Source organism: Acinonyx jubatus, chromosome C1 (genome assembly GCF_027475565.1).
Source record: "Acinonyx jubatus isolate Ajub_Pintada_27869175 chromosome C1, VMU_Ajub_asm_v1.0, whole genome shotgun sequence".
Taxonomy (NCBI): Eukaryota; Metazoa; Chordata; class Mammalia; order Carnivora; family Felidae; genus Acinonyx; species Acinonyx jubatus.
In genome coordinates, this window is record NC_069381.1 from 185,095,223 (window position 1) to 185,112,264 (window position 17,042).

The 17,042-nt window shown below is 39.7% G+C and overlaps 1 protein-coding gene and 1 non-coding gene across 2 annotated transcripts in view; both read left to right on the top strand.

Annotated features, from left to right (window-relative positions):
* The first annotated feature begins 954 nt into the window (after positions 1–954).
* Positions 955–1,086, top strand: LOC113598375 (small nucleolar RNA SNORA18). Its single transcript, XR_003419039.1, has one exon. It is a non-coding gene; the product is annotated as a small nucleolar RNA SNORA18 (small nucleolar RNA).
* Positions 1,087–10,022: 8,936 nt separating this feature from the next.
* Positions 10,023–17,042, top strand: part of NOP58 (NOP58 ribonucleoprotein) — a 34,510-nt gene continuing 27,490 nt past the window's right edge. Inside the window, exon 1 of the mRNA XM_015075917.3 lies at positions 10,023–10,283. Within this exon, the coding sequence (XP_014931403.1) occupies positions 10,239–10,283 (45 nt within the window). The 5' untranslated portion in view covers positions 10,023–10,238. The remainder of the gene's footprint in view (positions 10,284–17,042) is intronic.

Here is a 17,042-nt window from a genome sequence, read left to right on the forward strand (position 1 = left end):
TCTACATACTTTAGAATGCTTTCCTTGACAGTTGATTAGTGTCTGACTCTTCACTTTGGCTCAGGTCATGATCTCACAGTCATGAGATGAAGCCCCCTGTGGGGCTCAGTGCAGAGTATGGAACCTGCTTGGGATTCTCTCTGTCTCCTTCTCCCTCTGTCCTTCTGCCACTCATTCTTTCTCTCTCTCTTTCAAAATAAAATAAACTTTAAAAAAAATGGGGGGTCTGGGTGGCTCAGAATGCATTCCTTAAAAAATGGCTGTTTTTCTTAAATTACCATATTATTTCCAGGTACCTAGAATCACTCATCTTTTTAAAAAGAGTAACTGATTCAAAAAAAAAATTTTTTTAATGTTTATTTATTTATTTTTGAGGGGGAGAGGGAATGAGAGAGAGGGGAGAAAGATTCCCAAGCAGACTCCACACTGCCAGCGCAGAACCTTACACAGGTCTTGAACTCACGAACCGTGAGATTGTGACCTGAGCCAAAACCAAGAGTCCGACATTTAACTGACTGAGCCACCCAGGCCCCCCAAGAATAACTGATTTTTTTTAAGAGTAACTGATTTTTTGAGAGTTATGGTGCCTCTCTGTGATAGGCAGAATAATGCCCCCACCAAAAAGTGCCCATTTCTAGCCCTAGAACCTGTGAATGTTACCATACATAGCAAAAGGAATTTGCAAATGCAATTAAGTTAAGAATCTTGAGATGGGAGGGGCGCCTGGGTGGCTCAGTCGGTTGGGCGTCTGACTTCGGCTCAGGTCATGATCTCGCGGTACGTGGGTTCAAGCCCCGCGTCGGGCTCTGTGCTGACAGCTCAGAGCCTGGAGCCTGTCTCAGATTCTGTGTCTCCCTCTCTCCCTGCCCCTCTCCCACTCGCACTGTCTCCCTCTGTCTCAAAAATAAATAAATGTTTAAAAAAAAATTTTAAAAAAAGAATCTTGAGATGGGAATTGAGGTCTATCCCAACGGGGCTTTTTCTGTAGACCTACATTATTGGAAACACCTCATAGAGTACATATGTGGTTTCCTTTATTCACATTTCTTATATGTTAGATCTGTGGGAAAGAATTATAAGACATCTATCTGCTAAAACTTGTGAGAGACCTAATAGTATTTTTTTTTTTATTTTAGGTATTGGCATATCTGAACAATCTGTACAGTTCTAGGGTGTGGTAGTTTAGGAGTGAATATGATTTGAACTCATTCACATTCAGAGGGTATTTGAAATTGAGAACCAGGCAGATCCATCGACTGTGACCCTGAACGTGGCCCAAAAGAAATTGGATCCCAAAGATTACAGGTGGAGAATTTTAAAAGTCTGTCCATATTCAAGTGGAGATCAAAAAAGTCCAACTGAAAGAACTCTGGACTGACAGTGACAACTGTGGATTGAACAACAGTTCTTTTTTTTTTTATTTTAACTTTATTTATTTTAGAGAGAGAGAGTGGGGAGGGGGCAGAGGATCTGAAGCAGGCCCCTGCACTGACAGCAAAGAGCCTGATGCAGGGCTCAAACTCACAAACTATGAGATCATGACCGCAGCCAAAGTTGCACACACAACGAACTGAGCCACCCAGGCACCCCCAAAAAGTTCTTTTTAAAAGGAATTTTTTGAAGATTATGATTCTGACTTTGGAGGAACTATGGTGATTGGCAGTGGCAGCAATCACATGTAAAATTCCTTAAATAAAAAGTTATTGGCTTAAATAAAAAAGAATCTTGAGATAGGGAGGTTATTCTTAATTATTCAGATGCACCCAATATTACCATAAGAGTCCTTATAATTAAAATAAGGAGGCAAGATAGAGTCTGAGGAGGAGATGTAACAACTGAAGCCGAGCCATGAATGTGGGAAACCTTCAGAAGTTGGAAAAGGCAAAAAAAGATTCCCTCCTGGAGCCTACAAGCTCTAGATGTCTTGCTGACACACTGACTTTAGCCCCATGAAGCCCATTTTGTACCTACCACTATCAGACAACAAATTTGTGTTTTTTTAAACCACTAAATTTGTGGTAATTTGTTACAACAATAGGAAACTAATGCACTGTCTTTGTATGTGAACATGAGCGTGTTTCTAGCCAACCTAAAAAGTACACAATTACTGAATCCTACTCCTACCAAAAATTGATATCATTTTGATTGTGTATAAATAAATATATATATATATATATATATAAATATATATATATATTTATATATATATAATTACCTTATAGGAATCAGGCTTTTATTTTTAAGGCTTTTTTTTGTTTTGTTTTGTTTCATTTTTTTTGTTTTTTTTATGTAATCTCTATACCCAACAGGGGGCTTCAACTCATAACCCCAAGATCAGGAGTCACATGCTCTACCAACTGAGCCAGCCAGGCACTCTGAGCTTTTCTTTTTTATTTAGCAGCTCTTCTCAGATTTTGAGCTTGAGAGACAAGAGAATTTTCATAGTAGTGATAAAATAATTAAATATCTGGAGAATGCCAAATATATTTAATTATGATTAACATCATCTCCATTTACCAGGTGAAAGTGAACCTCTTTGTGGCTTGTCTAGGAAACTCCAAATAAAGTTTAGGTGTATAACAGTTTTACTATTTTGAATTTGAAGTTTGAATGTGAGGACGATATTTTTAAAATTTATCGGAGAAAAAAATTTTTTAATTTTTTAAAAAGTTTATTTATTTTGAGAAAGTGCGAGCAGGGGAGAGGCAGAGAGAGGAGGGGGAAAGAGAATTCTACGCAGGTTCCACGCTGTCAGTGCAAAGCCCAATGCAGGGCTCGAACCCATGAACCATGACCTCAGCCGAAGTCAGACACTTAACTGACTGAGCCACCCAGATGCCCCCAAAATTGTAATCTTTTAAAGAGTTATCAGAGCAGACAAGATATAAATACAAGTCATACAAGTATTAATCTCTGTAAGTCAATCAAAATAAGAGTTCTGTTAAACTTTAGATAAGTTATAATCTATCTTTTTTTTTTGGAAATATGCAAAGTACGCTGCATGTTTACTCAGAAAATATTTCACACAATAGAAGAATCTTATTTGAATCTTGGGAAAGCTAGGAATTTCTGAAGAATTTTATAACTGGATCTCCCCTTGTGTCATTATGCACTGTTATGTAATACTTGTGCAGATAATAGACCAATCTAGGGGCACAATTTTAAGATTTATTAACACCTTGTCTATACATAGAGCTTTTCTCTCCAATGTGGCTTAGTTCATTTGTATATTTCCATAAGACTTTCCTATTTCCCTTTGAGAAAGGAGAGAGAAAAAGTCATGCCTCCAGAACCCTTATACTTCTCAAGAGATCATGAAGCTCCAGACAAGTTAGAAACAACAGGTCCTACTCTATTTAGATTTCCGTTCTACCACACATTCAGGATCATTCATATATGTGTTACATAAACCAAGTGAATCGTTTTAAAGTTCTCTTGTCTTTTTACTCAATCCATATGCCTGAAGTTAGCCAAACTGTAAAGTTTAGAGCCAACTATCATGTTTAGGGAGCACACACTTTCCACAAGACTGCCCTTACTCTGACACTAAATGCAAATTTTAGAGGGTTCCCAAAACCACCCTCAGGTTTGGTAATACTAGAAGGACTCACAGAACTTACTAAAAGCTGTTTTATACTCATGGTTACAATTTTTAAAAATTTTTTAATTTTTAAGTTATCCCTACACACAAAGTGGGGCTCAAACTCACAACCCCAAGATCAAGAGTTTCATGCTCCACAGAGTGAGCCAGCGGGGGGGGGGGGGGGGGGGGGGGGCCTCCGCCCACCCCTCTACCCCCACCATGGTTACTATTTCTTAAAGGGAAAGGATACATATCAAAATCAGCTCATGAAAGGAGCACATAAAAGGCAAAAATCTGGGAGCACTTCAAACATAAAACTTTCAATGTCCTTTCTCATGCAGTTGACACATTGTTACTCTCCCAGTGTTGATGTTTGACAATATTCATAGAGGACTACCAACCAGGGAAGCTCATTTGAGCTTCCAGGTACAGAGTTTTTATAAAGGCTTCATCACATAGGCATGATTGATTGATTGCCCATTGGGTTGAACGCAGTCTCCAAGGTTAGTTACATTATTGGTCACATGGCCACCCCCCACCCTAAATAAAGACACTCCTATTGAGTATACACAAAACATATATTAAAAGGAAAATACTCAGTTTGGTTACCAAGGTTCTGTTAACAGAGGAAAAAAAAAAAACCAAACAGCGATTTTCTCACAGGTGTATCTCATCTGTAAAGCTTTTCCCTTATCTTCAGGTATTAGCATTGCAAAAGGCAGGGATAGAGTTGTTTTTGTTTGAGAGTATAAGTTACACAAAGTCTCAAAATTTCACTTAATCCCGGATCTAGAACTGAAACCTGGTTTTGTTGTGTTTTGTTTTTGTTTTCTTGGGGCACAAAGTTGTGTTTGTATGTTTGTTTCCTATCTGTAGGATGTGATATGTATGTTTACCCTTAGTGGAAGCAAGTGGTGTGAATTTTGTTCCACATTTCTTTAGTTTCCTTCTTGATATCTCCCTCCTATGGTCTATTTGAATTATTGTCTTAATTTAATTTAATTACGTGCCATTTACTGAGCACTTAGGTTAAGTCAAACAAAGATACTATCTTGTTTAATAGTCACAATAACTCTTTGAGGTAGATGTTACTTCTATTTTACATACTAGAAAAGTGCCAAAGAAGTTAAATCATTTACCCGAGGACTTAAGATCCATCAAACAGTAGGTGATGAAGCTGAGATTTGAACTCCCGCTACATTGTTTTTTTAATGTTTATTTATTTTTAAGAGAGAGAGAGCATGGGGGAGGGGCAGAGAGAGGGAGACACAGAATGTGAAGCAGGTTTCAGGCTCTGAGCTGTCAACGAGAGCCCGACACAGGGCTCAAACTCCTGAACCATGAGACCATGACCTGAGCCGAAGTCCGTCGCTTAACGGACTGAGCCACCCAGGTGCCCCTCTGCTACATTGTAATTGTGTTTGTACTAGTAGGCTTTCTCCATCAATCAGCAGCAGTTTCAGGACAGATTATGTATTGTACGTCTTTGAATGACCAGAACAAAGTATAGCGTCTAGTATGTTGCAGGCATATAAATGAATGAGCTATCTTTTACAATTTTATAATTGTTAAACATGGATAGATCTTATTTTTTGAAAAAGAAAGTCCCCTGAGGGCAAGGAATGTTGAAGTTGGAGCAGAGGTGCTGATGTCAAAACTAGAGACCTGCCAATAGTCTGCTCAGGCCCATACCATGATGTAGTTCAGGATCTGGACCTTAGTTTTACAAGAAACTCAATTTTGACCATGAATCTAGAGTTAATAACTTTAGAGGGAATTGCTCATTTTGTACAAGCTCACAAGAAAATGATGAAAGAGTGTAAGTATAATTTAACTGGTCAGAGATGAGATTTTCTTGGGCTGTTTTGAAGAGTTGGCTCCCCAAAACATATCACCTCTGTGTTTTCTGGGTAGACTACCCTCTCTGGAGGCTATTCAAACTGTTATGTCTCAATGTTCAGGAAAAAATTTTTTAATGTTCAGGGAACTTTTCAACTAAAATAGGAACTCAATTGAAACAGATGCTCTTGATTTACACAGGGTCTAGAGTATGTAGGGTAAATAAGGGAAAGACATTAATATTTTCATTCAGGGGGTGCCTGGCTAGCTCAGTCAGTAAAGCGTGCAACTCTTGATCTCAGGGTTGTGAGTTTGAGATTGGATGCACAGATTACTTAAAACTAAAATCTTAAGAAAAAAAAGATTTCAGAGGCACTTGCATGACTCAGTCCAACTTCAGCTCAGGCCGTGATCTCACGGTTCATGAGTTAGAGCCCTGTGTCGGGCTCTGTGCTGTCAGCTCGGAGCCTGGAGCCTGCTTCAGATTCTGTGTCTCCCTCTCCCTCTCTGCCCCTCCCCCACTCACTCTCTGTAGCTCTCTCTCTCTCAAAAATAAACATTTAAATTTTTTTTAACGTTTATTTATTTTTGAGACAGAGAGAGACAGAGCATGAACAGGGGAGGGTCAGAGAGAGGGAGACACAGAATCCGAAACAGGCTCCAGGCTCTGAGCTGTCAGCACAGAGCCCGACGCGGGGCTCGAACTCACAGACTGAGAGATCATGACCTGAGCCGAAGTCGGACGCTTAACCGACTGAGCCACCCAGGTGCCCCAAAAATAAATAAACATTAAAAAAAAATTTTTTTTAAGATTTCATTCAGGTACTGATCTGGTGGCAGGAGGTCCTCAGAAAATGACAGATTGAAGAGAGCAACAATAGGCTCATGAGAGGAAACCATCCTGTATTTAGTTGCATGAGCCAGACTGAGAAGTAAAACATGGCTGTTAGAACAGATGGTCTGAAGTTTGAACCTGTTTCCAACCTATGTCCTAACTACCTCTCTTTCCGCCAAGTACCTGTGGTCTCTGGAAGGAGAGGACTTTTGCAAAAAGAAAAATATGTCTCACCAAAGAACAGGTTAGGAAGCACAAAAGCTGCTTCCCTCCTACCTGGAGAAGAACAAGAACCCCTGATGGTGGTAGTCTGCAGAAAATGGGCAATGGTGTGGACATCGCCTGTGTTCAAAAATGTGGCAGCAGTCAACAGCAGAAAGATGGCAATACTAGCAGACACCAGGGAGTCTGCAAGGGAATACAAAGCGACAGGCAGCAGCTCAATTCTATAATAGAAACAGTCTCTATGGCCCATCCTCTGGGGATTCCTAAAGGATACAGTGAGGGAGATTGTGTTATCTTGGGTTCTTAACTTCTCTGAAAAGGCAAATGGGGGTAATAATAAGAGTACCTATTGGGGTACCTGGGTGGTTCAGTCAGTTGAGCATCCTACTCTTAATTTTGGTTCAGGTCATGATCCCAGGATCATGAGATCAAGTCTCACATTGGGCTCCATGCTGAGTGTGGAGCGTGCTTAAGATTCTCTCTCTCAGGGAGCCTCAGTGGCTCAGTTGGTTAAGTGTCCGACTTCGGCTCAGGTCATGATCTCGTGGTTCACGGGTTCAAGCCCTGCATAGGGCTCTGTGCTGACAGCTCAGAGCCTGGAGCCTGCTTCATATTCTGTGTCTCCCTGTCTCTGCCCCTCCTCCGCTCATGCTCTATCTCTCTACAAAAATAAATAGACATAAAAAAAAAAAGATTCTCTCTCCCTCTGCCTCTCTCCCCTGTTTGTGCATGCACGTGCACACTTGCTCTCCCTCTCTCTAAAAAAAAAAAAAAAAAAAAAGAGTTGACTTAAAAAAAAGAGTACCTATTGTCTAAATTCGTTTAAGGATTATATCATATGATGCATATGATGAGCACTGAAAAAAATACTAATTGTTACACTGATAAAAATGTTAATTCATTATTTTAAAATGGGGTCATTTATAGTCACTCCAATACCCGTCATACTGTTCTGAGAACATACCAGGCACACTCCTGCTTGGTTTCTTTGAATAAACTGTTCTCTTTGCCTGAAACACTTCTCCTCTAGATATCACGATGGTTGGCTCCCTAAAGTCATTTTTTTTAATTGTTAGTGTTTTGCCATATTTGCTTTCTTTTTAAAGTTTATTTATTTGTTTTGAGAGAGAGAGAGTGAGTGCATGTGCACAGGAGGGGCACTATCATCACAGAGCCTGATGAGGGGCTTGAACTCACAAACCGTGAGATCATGACCCAAGCCAAAACTACGAGTTGGACACTTAACTGACTGAGCCCCTAAAGTCATTTATTCAAATGTCACTTAAATGAGGCCTTTCCTTACCATCCTAGAATATCTTATTCCCCTGTCCTGCTTTATTTTTCTCTGTAGTATCTAGTACTCTCTAATATACTAGATATTTATTTATTTAGTTTCCCCTTACTAGAATATAAGTTTCATGAAGTGTGGAGGTTTTTCCATGTTTTATTCATTGGTATGTCCTTTGTGCTTATAATAAAGCCTGACAGAGAGTAAACATTCATAGTTGTTGACTACATAAAAGATGTTTACTACTTGAACTACACGAAAGATCCAAAACATCTCCTTCTATTTATTACAAGGCACATCAAAGGTCTCGTAACAGAAGGATCTCTTTTGCTATTATCAGTCCATCTCCAAAAGTACATGAAGCCTCTACTGGCACCTAGAAATAATTTAATCCCATTATTCATTCCAGTTGTTCATGCACCCATCACTATTTGTACTTATGGAGTCCCACCATGTGCCAGATACTCACTTGGTACTGGGCATCCAGCAATGAACCTTCATGGAGCTTATATTCCAGCTGGGACAGGGATAGGGCTGGAGGGTGGGGAGTGAACAAAAGAACCATGTTTCTTACCTTTGTCCTTTTACCATGTTAAACCACTAATAAAGTAATAAATCCCTCTTCTGGGTTATCTATACTCTCCCATATTCTCCTCCTTATACTTCTTTGTGCTATCTCCCCTTGATCTAGTACTTTGTTTAATTTAATAAAGTATTGAATCTCTTACTTTTCTCTTGCAACAGGGAATTTTTCGGAGAATTACTTTATTTGGCCAAGATCCAAATCCAAATCCAGAGTCAGCTCAGAACCCCTGACTAATGCATCACTGGGCTGATTATATAAATGGCAATGTGCAAAGACAACTTTTTGGAGAAGCACAGTAAAAAGATTTCTTATTGAATAAGTGGTTTCATTTCTCTTTGAGCAAAAAATGCAAACTTTAGATGCAAGAAAAAGAATTTTACTTCCTGCAAACATTCATTCATTAAATGGTTAAGAATTATTTAATGAGAGCCTACTTCGTGACTAGTACAACATGATGCCCTATACAGATATAATTAAGTATAAGATACAGAGTGCTCCTTCTAGCAGATAACTCTTCAGTTAAAACTAGACAGGGGCACCTGGCTGGCTCTGTCCGTAGAGCATGACACTTTTAACCCTGGGGGTTGTAAGTTTGAGCCTCAAGTTGGATGTAGCGATTACTTAAAAAAAAAAAAAAAATCTTCAGAAAAAAAAACTAAATAAAAAAAGATGATATATATTGTGAAATTATATAACACCACAAACAGACACGATGCTTCCACTTCCTCCAGCCACCCCATTCACCCTTCCTTTCCTAATCAAGCCATATTAGTATCTCTTTCCTCCCTGATCACACCGAATCCTATGGCTATAATCAACCATGCTCTTGTCTGTACTCCCTCCCCCCATCACTTGATTCCCCCCAGCCCCCATTCCCACCCCCACGCCACCCTCGACCCCCGCCACCGTCATCTTTCCTGTTATTCAGTCCAGGATTTGATCCCAGGTTGCAGAGCTGCTTGAAAAAAAAAATCAAGTTACTTGGTGTTCCAAAACTTTCATCAGGTTGCAACTTAATGCTTTCACGCAATCCGCGTGTAAAGCCTGGGAAGTGAGGAAGGAAATTTCACTCCTATTGAAAGCCAGACTTGTGGAATAATTGAGGTATTGAAATCAGTCACTCAAACTGAAAAGTCCCAGAAAAGCAAATTACACTAAGACAAGGACATAAAGTCTAAATGCATACCCTAGAATCATTGCAGCAAAAATGGGAGAGGCGTACGTATGTATGAAAGACATTTATGCTAAAAATCAATTTGCCAGAGAGAAGAGAACGGCCAGGAATGCTCGCAAATACAGCGACAGTCATGGATGGTGTCACCCTGAGAAGTTCACTTCAAGGCAGGGCTATCCAGGGAGCAAAGTTAAAGGGCTAGCATTTCCCAGATTCCAGATGCCTGGGGTAAACAGACGAGACAGCTGCGCATTTCTCTTAAAGTAAAATATATCCTATGTGGGCCTTTCAAGAATAATAAAAAGGGAAGTTTTTCCCCTTTTGGATTTCCCTGCAGTCCAGCCACTTAAAAGCTCGCTTTAGTCCCTAAGAAATCTCGCAACAACACGGTCTTTTTTTTTTTTTTTTCTCTCCTCCCCCTCCCCCCCAACTCCGATGGCGGGAACGTATCGGAAGCAACGGCACGCTCTCCGTCGGAAGTGACGCAATATCCCAGAATCCTTGGAGAAGGAGGGGCGCTTTCAGGCGTTCTTTGCGCAGTGTGGTGTGGAATCTTTAGGCAACGTGGTGTGGTTCTTTGCAAGAAGGCGTGCTGCTTTGTGCTTGGCCCGCTGCGGCCTTGCGGACCTTTCGGGCCGAAAGTTTGATTTCTTTTCACTGATAACAGAGCTCGCGGCGGGCCGCTCAGGGCCCTAATCCGGCCTCACCATGTTGGTGCTATTTGAAACGTCTGTCGGCTACGCCATCTTTAAGGTAGGTTGGAGATTGAGCCATTGGAGGGGGGAGGCTGGTGTTGGGCCGGCGAGGACAGGGAAAGATGTAAGAAGAAGACAGCACTGCTCAGGATCGCGTGGGAGCCGTTTGTGTCCTCCTGCCTTGAGAGGTGGGGGAAGGCTTTGGGCCTGGGAGGCATGTTTCGGTGAACACGTGGCCCCGCCGTTTGGGGCGCAGGGTTCTGTGTTAGAGCATTTAGCTTGGTGAGAGAGGTGAGCGGGAGCTCTATTAGAATTTCACAGGTAAAGGTGAGGAGTTTGGGGTTTATTCTTAGTGGTTTTGAGCAATGATTGAAAGGTTTTAAGCAGAGGAATGACTTGATCTAAACTTGTCTTAATGAAGTTGGTTTGCTGTGTGAAGAATAGATTATAGGAGGCAAGAAAGAAAGGAAGAATATTTTTGCATCAATGTAGACAAGATGAAATTGCTTGGATTAAGGTTGCTACGGAGGGAAATAAATACCAGGAGAAATTTTGAAGGTAGAACTGGTGGGTTTGGCTAATGAATGAAGTGAGTGGGGTATGATGGTAGCGAAGAGAAGAAAAAAACAAGATGGTTGGGTTTTTTTGGAGACGGGAGGATACTAAAAAGGTCCAGTTTGGGCTGTGAAACTTGCGGTGTCTGTTAAATCGTCATTTTTTAAGTTTAATACCTAAGGGAGATATCTGGGCCGATGGTAATCAATTTGAGATTTGGTTGTCTTAATAAAGTTTGAAATTTGAAGTTTATCAGCACGGAGCTGATTGAGCAATGGGACATTCGTGTAGTAGGATGCTATAGAGTTGTTAGAAAGAATGAGAAACAGTGCTATCCATGTGCTAGCCAGTCTTCTGAGTTCTACAAATGTAGCATCGAAAAACAAAATTTTCATATATGTGCTGTTAAGGCAAAAATGGATAAAATATGTATAGTAAGATTCTAGCTAGGAATCAAAAAACTGTGGTATGAGTGCGGAAAATCTGCAATCAGTTTTCCAAAATGTTGGTTTAGAGAAAACTTTAAGGTTTTCTTCAGACTTTTGAAAATACAGTTCCATTTGCACTTGGTACATTACTTATTATTTTTTAAGAGATAAAATGGTAAAAGCCAATAGCTAGCTTTGCTTATTTTTTCTCATTGGGGTTGTCTGTAATTGCAATATTAGAAATTTTAAGGGACTTTGGAAAGCTTTGGAACGTGGAGTATGTCTATTACGTTTTCCCAGCTTCTTGGCAATCTTTTCTAAATACTTAAATAGAATTCCGCACATGTGCCCAGATTTTCTTAGCCAGCATGGTCTGTCATATTTTGAATTTGTGTATATGGATGAATTTCATCTAAATTGAAGTCATTGTGTACTGTCCACTGGATGCTGATAGAGAGAGGGGCAACTCTGCAGTCCACTGTGTGCCTCTGATTGTTAAGAAGGAATTGACTTACAATTGTAGTGACCTGGGTCATAAAACACTTAACCATGTTTCTTAATAAATTACTGGTTTCTATTAATGAAGAGTGTTCTCCACAAAAATAAGTCTCGAGTATTCTGTCAGTTTCTAATGCTATCTATCTGCAAGTCACTGTTCAAATTGTGGTTTATGGTTCCATGTAATGGATAAATAACTAAAGGCTTGAGTATATTGAAATAATGATTTCATTTCCAAATATTTGCGATTAATAGCAGTTACTGATTGTTAATAAAAGTCATACAAAATGTTCTGGAATTAATAGTGGTTGCACAGTTTTGTGAAAATATGCTAAAAAGTAAGTCATACACTTGAGAAGGGTGAATATTACAGTATATAAATTATATATTAAAGTGCATATGTAGTACAAAATTATTAGCTCCCTTTTCATGATCTTTCAGAACGCTGGGGTATAAAATTATATTGGTTTGCATGAAATTCATGCTTTAATACGAATGCTTTTGTTGTTGTTGTTGTTTTGGTGTTTTGTTTGAGTTTGAGAAAGAGAAGGCACACACAAGGGTGGGGGTGAAAATCTAAAGCTGGCTCCATGCTCAGCAGCAGAGTCCGATGCTGGGCTGGATGTCACCACTCTGGGATGGTGACCTGAGCCAAAATCAAGTGGACATTCAACCGACTGAGCCACCCAGGAGCCCCAAGAAATTTTTAAAACTTTTTAAACCTCAGGTCATAGTAAGGAATACATTTATTCTGTTATCATGTTCCAGTGTGTATATAGCATATATACGCTGTGTATGTAGCCACACATAGAGTGATTCACAAAGAATTAAATACTTTCTAAAAAAATTACTGTGTTAACATGGTTATATATGAATACAAAGATAATACTGAAAGAACTGTTGTTATTTTTAGAATATTGTAAAAACTCAACCTGTGTTCCTTGTTGTGTGGCACACATAGCAAGATTAAAGGCATCTTTTGGTTTTAATAATCACATTGTAGAGTGCAGCTCTCTGTTTGTGTTCTTTTATTTCCTCAAGGCCATGAGGAAGAGATTTTTTTTTTAGGTGTATACCACAGGTCATGTATAATATGATTAGTGAGCAGTATGGTTTTCCAGCTGCATTTGAGTATAGCTTACATACTGTATAACTCACTTATTGTAAGTGGTGCAGTTTGATACATTTTAGTAGAATTTATACACCTGTGCAAGTTACAATCCAGTTTAGAGTACTTCCTCTTAAAAAGTAAAGTTCTGCCCATTTGCAAGTCAAAGTCAGACCGAGCTCTAGGCAACCACTGTCTGTATAATTTTGTCATTTCTTGATATTTCATGTAAGTGAAGTAATAGTTTTTTTGTGTCTGGCTTTTTTCACTTACGCTTTTGAAGCTAATCCATGTTGCATGTATCAATTTGTTCCTTTTTGAATAATTCACACTTGAAACTATTCCAAGTCATCCTGTGTAACAACTCACACAAGTTTCATAGAACAATGCTTAACCATTTTGTTTGTGAAATAAAACTTTAAAAGTTAGCATTGAGGGGAGCCTGGGTGGCTCAGTCAGTTAAGCATCCCAGCTTGGCTCAGGTCATGATTTCATGGTTTGTGAGTTCAAGCCCTGCCTTGGGCTCTATGCTGACTGCTCAGTCTGGAGCCTGCTTCAGATTGTGTGTCCCCTCCCCCCCCATTCCTCCCCTGCTCCCTCGCTCACGTGCTCTCTTTCTCAAAAGTAAATAAAGATTAAAAAATTTTTTTTAGGTTAGCATTGAATGTTTATTTTTTTAAATTTATTTATGTTGTGAGAGCGTACGTGGACACACCCATGAGAGTGGGGGAAGGGCAGAGAGAGAATCCCAAGCAGGTTCTGCACCAGTGCAGGGCTCAAACTCATTGAGATCATGACCTGAGCCCAAGTGGGGCCACCCAGGCACTCCAGCATTGAATATTTAAATAAAACATAGGAAGTCTCAAAATAACCAATTAAAAAGTGAAAATTAGGGACAGTCACTTTTGATAATAATGTGCCCTTTCCTGCTTATAAATTTCATGCCTGTGTGGAATAGAGGAGGATACCCTAGGACTATCTGGCATGCTGTGGGATGCGTTTGTTGTTACTTTTTATTGTGAAAGTTTTCAAGGAGACAAGTAGAAGATTATATAAAGACTTTCCATGTACCCCATTACTCAGCTTCAGCAGGCCCATTTTGTGTCCTCTCATTCCCCTCCCCACATTGTTTTGAAGCAAATCCTGGATATTTAGGGTTTTTTTTTTAAGTTTATTTTATTTTATTTTGAGAGACAGAGCACAAGCAGGGGAGGGGCAGAGAGAGGGAGAGACAGAATCCCAAGCAGGCTCTAGGCTCCAAACTGTCAGCGCAGAGCCTGACGAGGGGCTCGAACTCATGGACCGCGAGATCATGACCTCAGTCGAGATCAAGAGTCAGATGCTTAATTGACTGCGCCACCCAGGAGCCCCATGGATATTTAGTTTGATCTGTAAGTAAGTATGTCTCATGCTGTGAAGGCAGGCACACAAATGAATTGTGTCTTTCCACAGTATCAGCTTTTTTCAGTGTTAGAGCAAGGTTAATATAATTATAACTCAGGTTCAGGATTCCAGACTCAACATTTCACTACCTGTTTAACTTGACTTCTTACACATTACAGAAAGCAAAGCACAAGACAGGTTACACAACAAATAAGATAGAACGGGGGAAAGGAAGTCTTTGATTGCACAGTTGAGATGTGGCCTTGGTGTGGTCCAGGTCAGCTCACAGAACTTACTGCTTATTATATTCAAGCAGTGGAAGATCTCTTTTGTTCAGAGATCAGTCAGGCAGGGTCTTGGACAGCAGCTACCTTTTTGATGTGGTCAGATGTGAAAGGGTCAGTGTTAAGAAAGTTTTGACAGTTTGCTGCAGAAATCTTCCATTTTAAAAAGGACTTGATAAGTCCTGATTGACAAACCTCTTATGTTTCTATTGGTTATCTTTTCTGAGTATGTCTCAGCTGGTGCTGGTTTCGGCAGTATGGGGTCTTAAGTGGAATGCCCTTGGTTGCTTGTGACATAAGTTACTGCTTGACCTGAGTGAGAGACAATCTTGTTCTCTACAGTATGTATAAGATATAAAGACCAGTTTTAAAACTAAGAACAATAATAGCCTGCTAAATTTTTTTTAATGTTTATTTATTTTTGAGAGAGAGACTGAGCACAAGTGGGGGAGGGGGAGAAAGAGAGGAAGACACAGAATCTGAAGCAGGCTCCAGGCTCTGAGCTGTCAGACAGCCTGACGCAGGGCTCGAACTCACAAACTACAAGATCATGACCCAAGCTGAAGTCGATTAAGCCACCCAGGCTCCGCAGCCTGCTAAATGTTTTAATGGTAATAACTACACACTGTTTCTACTGGGAAATGGAAATTATTGTATCTTCATCCAAAATGATAAAACTTGAAATGGACTTTGTATACAAATGTTTTCAGATTTCTCTGTCTGAAAATGACTAAAATTTGAGGCACATTTTACAGAAAATGTAGCAGTTACCTCTTACTTTGTTCAGACTGTCTTTATTAGTAATGTTCTCTTCAGTATGTTGTAGCACAATTGGAAACATTTAGTAACAAGGTTTTGTTTGTAACAGTCTTTGGAGACCTTTGAGTAGTTATGAATGTTTTCATTACATTTCCCTTGTTGCTTTTAGAATGCTGATAATCTCTCTTAACTATGCCAGTTGTTACCCAAATGTTATCTTGCTTTTCAACTAGGAAAAAATGTAAATTTTACTCATGAGTCATGTCCCCTGTTTGATACATACGCTCTCAGCAGTTCATGAACTTTTTGGGCATGGTTTAGCTGCATTCTCTAAACAAACTATTTCCAAAAGTTAGGACTATTCTATGAACTTACTTAATCAAAAAGTAACAGTTAATGTTTCAGTGCATTCATGAGATTTGTTGGAAGTTCTCCTGATACACAAAATAGAACTGTTAGAGGTGTCTGGGTGGCTCAGGTCATGATCAAGCCCAGCATTGGGCTTGCTCGCTCACTCTCTGTCTCTCTTTAAAAAAAAAAAAGAAAAAAGAAAAGAAAAACTGTTAGTGGCTTGTAATTTTTGTAAAGATTTCATTTTTAAGTAAACTCTGTGCCCAACGTGGGACTCGAACTTACAATCCCAAGATCAAGAGTCACATACTCTCTTGACTGAGCTAGCCAGACACCCCAGCTTGTAATTTTTTAATACAAACACTGTGTTTTGTGATCATGTAGTGCTCTTACTCTGTTCTTTTAAGTTTTTTCATTTCGATTTGTTTTGACCGACTTCTCAAGTTTTGTGAATATATGTAATTTGTCTGTATGAGATTAAATTTAAAGAACACAACAAATCCTCTCTCCCTCTCCCTCCCCTCCTTCTTTTTTAAGGAAGAGAGGCAGAGGGTGATGGGTGGGGCAGGGAATCCCAAGCCCGGCCCCACACCCAGCACGGAGCACAACACAGGGCTTGATCCCACAACCCTAGGATCATGACCTGAGCCCAGATCAAGAGGCAGATGCCCAACTGACTGAGCTACCCAGGCACCCCCACAACAAATCCTCCTTAAAATCATCTTGCCATACTTGTCTGACAGAAATTAAATGCAACTTGAAGTATTGTAATTATGTTTATCACAAAAATATACACTAGATGTAACTGGGCAATAAATCTTACTGTGTAAATATTCTGTGATACTGGATTTGATAAAATGTTTATCAGTAAGGTATTGTTTTAAATTTATCAGTTGAGTATTTTTCCCACAAGAAGACATAATATCTGTGTATTATATTTCACCAAATTTAATATGCTATTATTTTACACTGCTAATTAAATTTACCTCCCATCAGTTGTAAGGCATGTCAGTTTCAAGGATGTTAAATCTGGAGGAAATGGTTTTTAGGATTGAGTCTACCCTGTGTTATGCTTGGGCAGTTGACTTATCCCATCAAGAATTAGTGAGAGTGTGGGACATGTTTTATTAACTCTTTGTTTTTATTTTTGAGAGACAGAGACAGAGTGTGAGCAGGGGAGGGGCAGAGAGAGAGAGAGAGAGAGAGAGAGAGGGAGAGAGAATCTGAAACAGGCTCCAGGCTCTGAGTTGCCAGCACAGAGCCCAACACAGGGCTCAAACTCACCTGTGAGAACATGACCTGAGCCGAAGTCGGACGCTTAACTGACTGAGCCACCCAGGCGTCCCTTTTAACTCTTGATTTAAATGAAACTAATAGACTCTCTTGAAGGCATTTTGGTAGCATCTGTCAAATATAAAATATGCATTTCCTATATGATCAATTAACCGCAC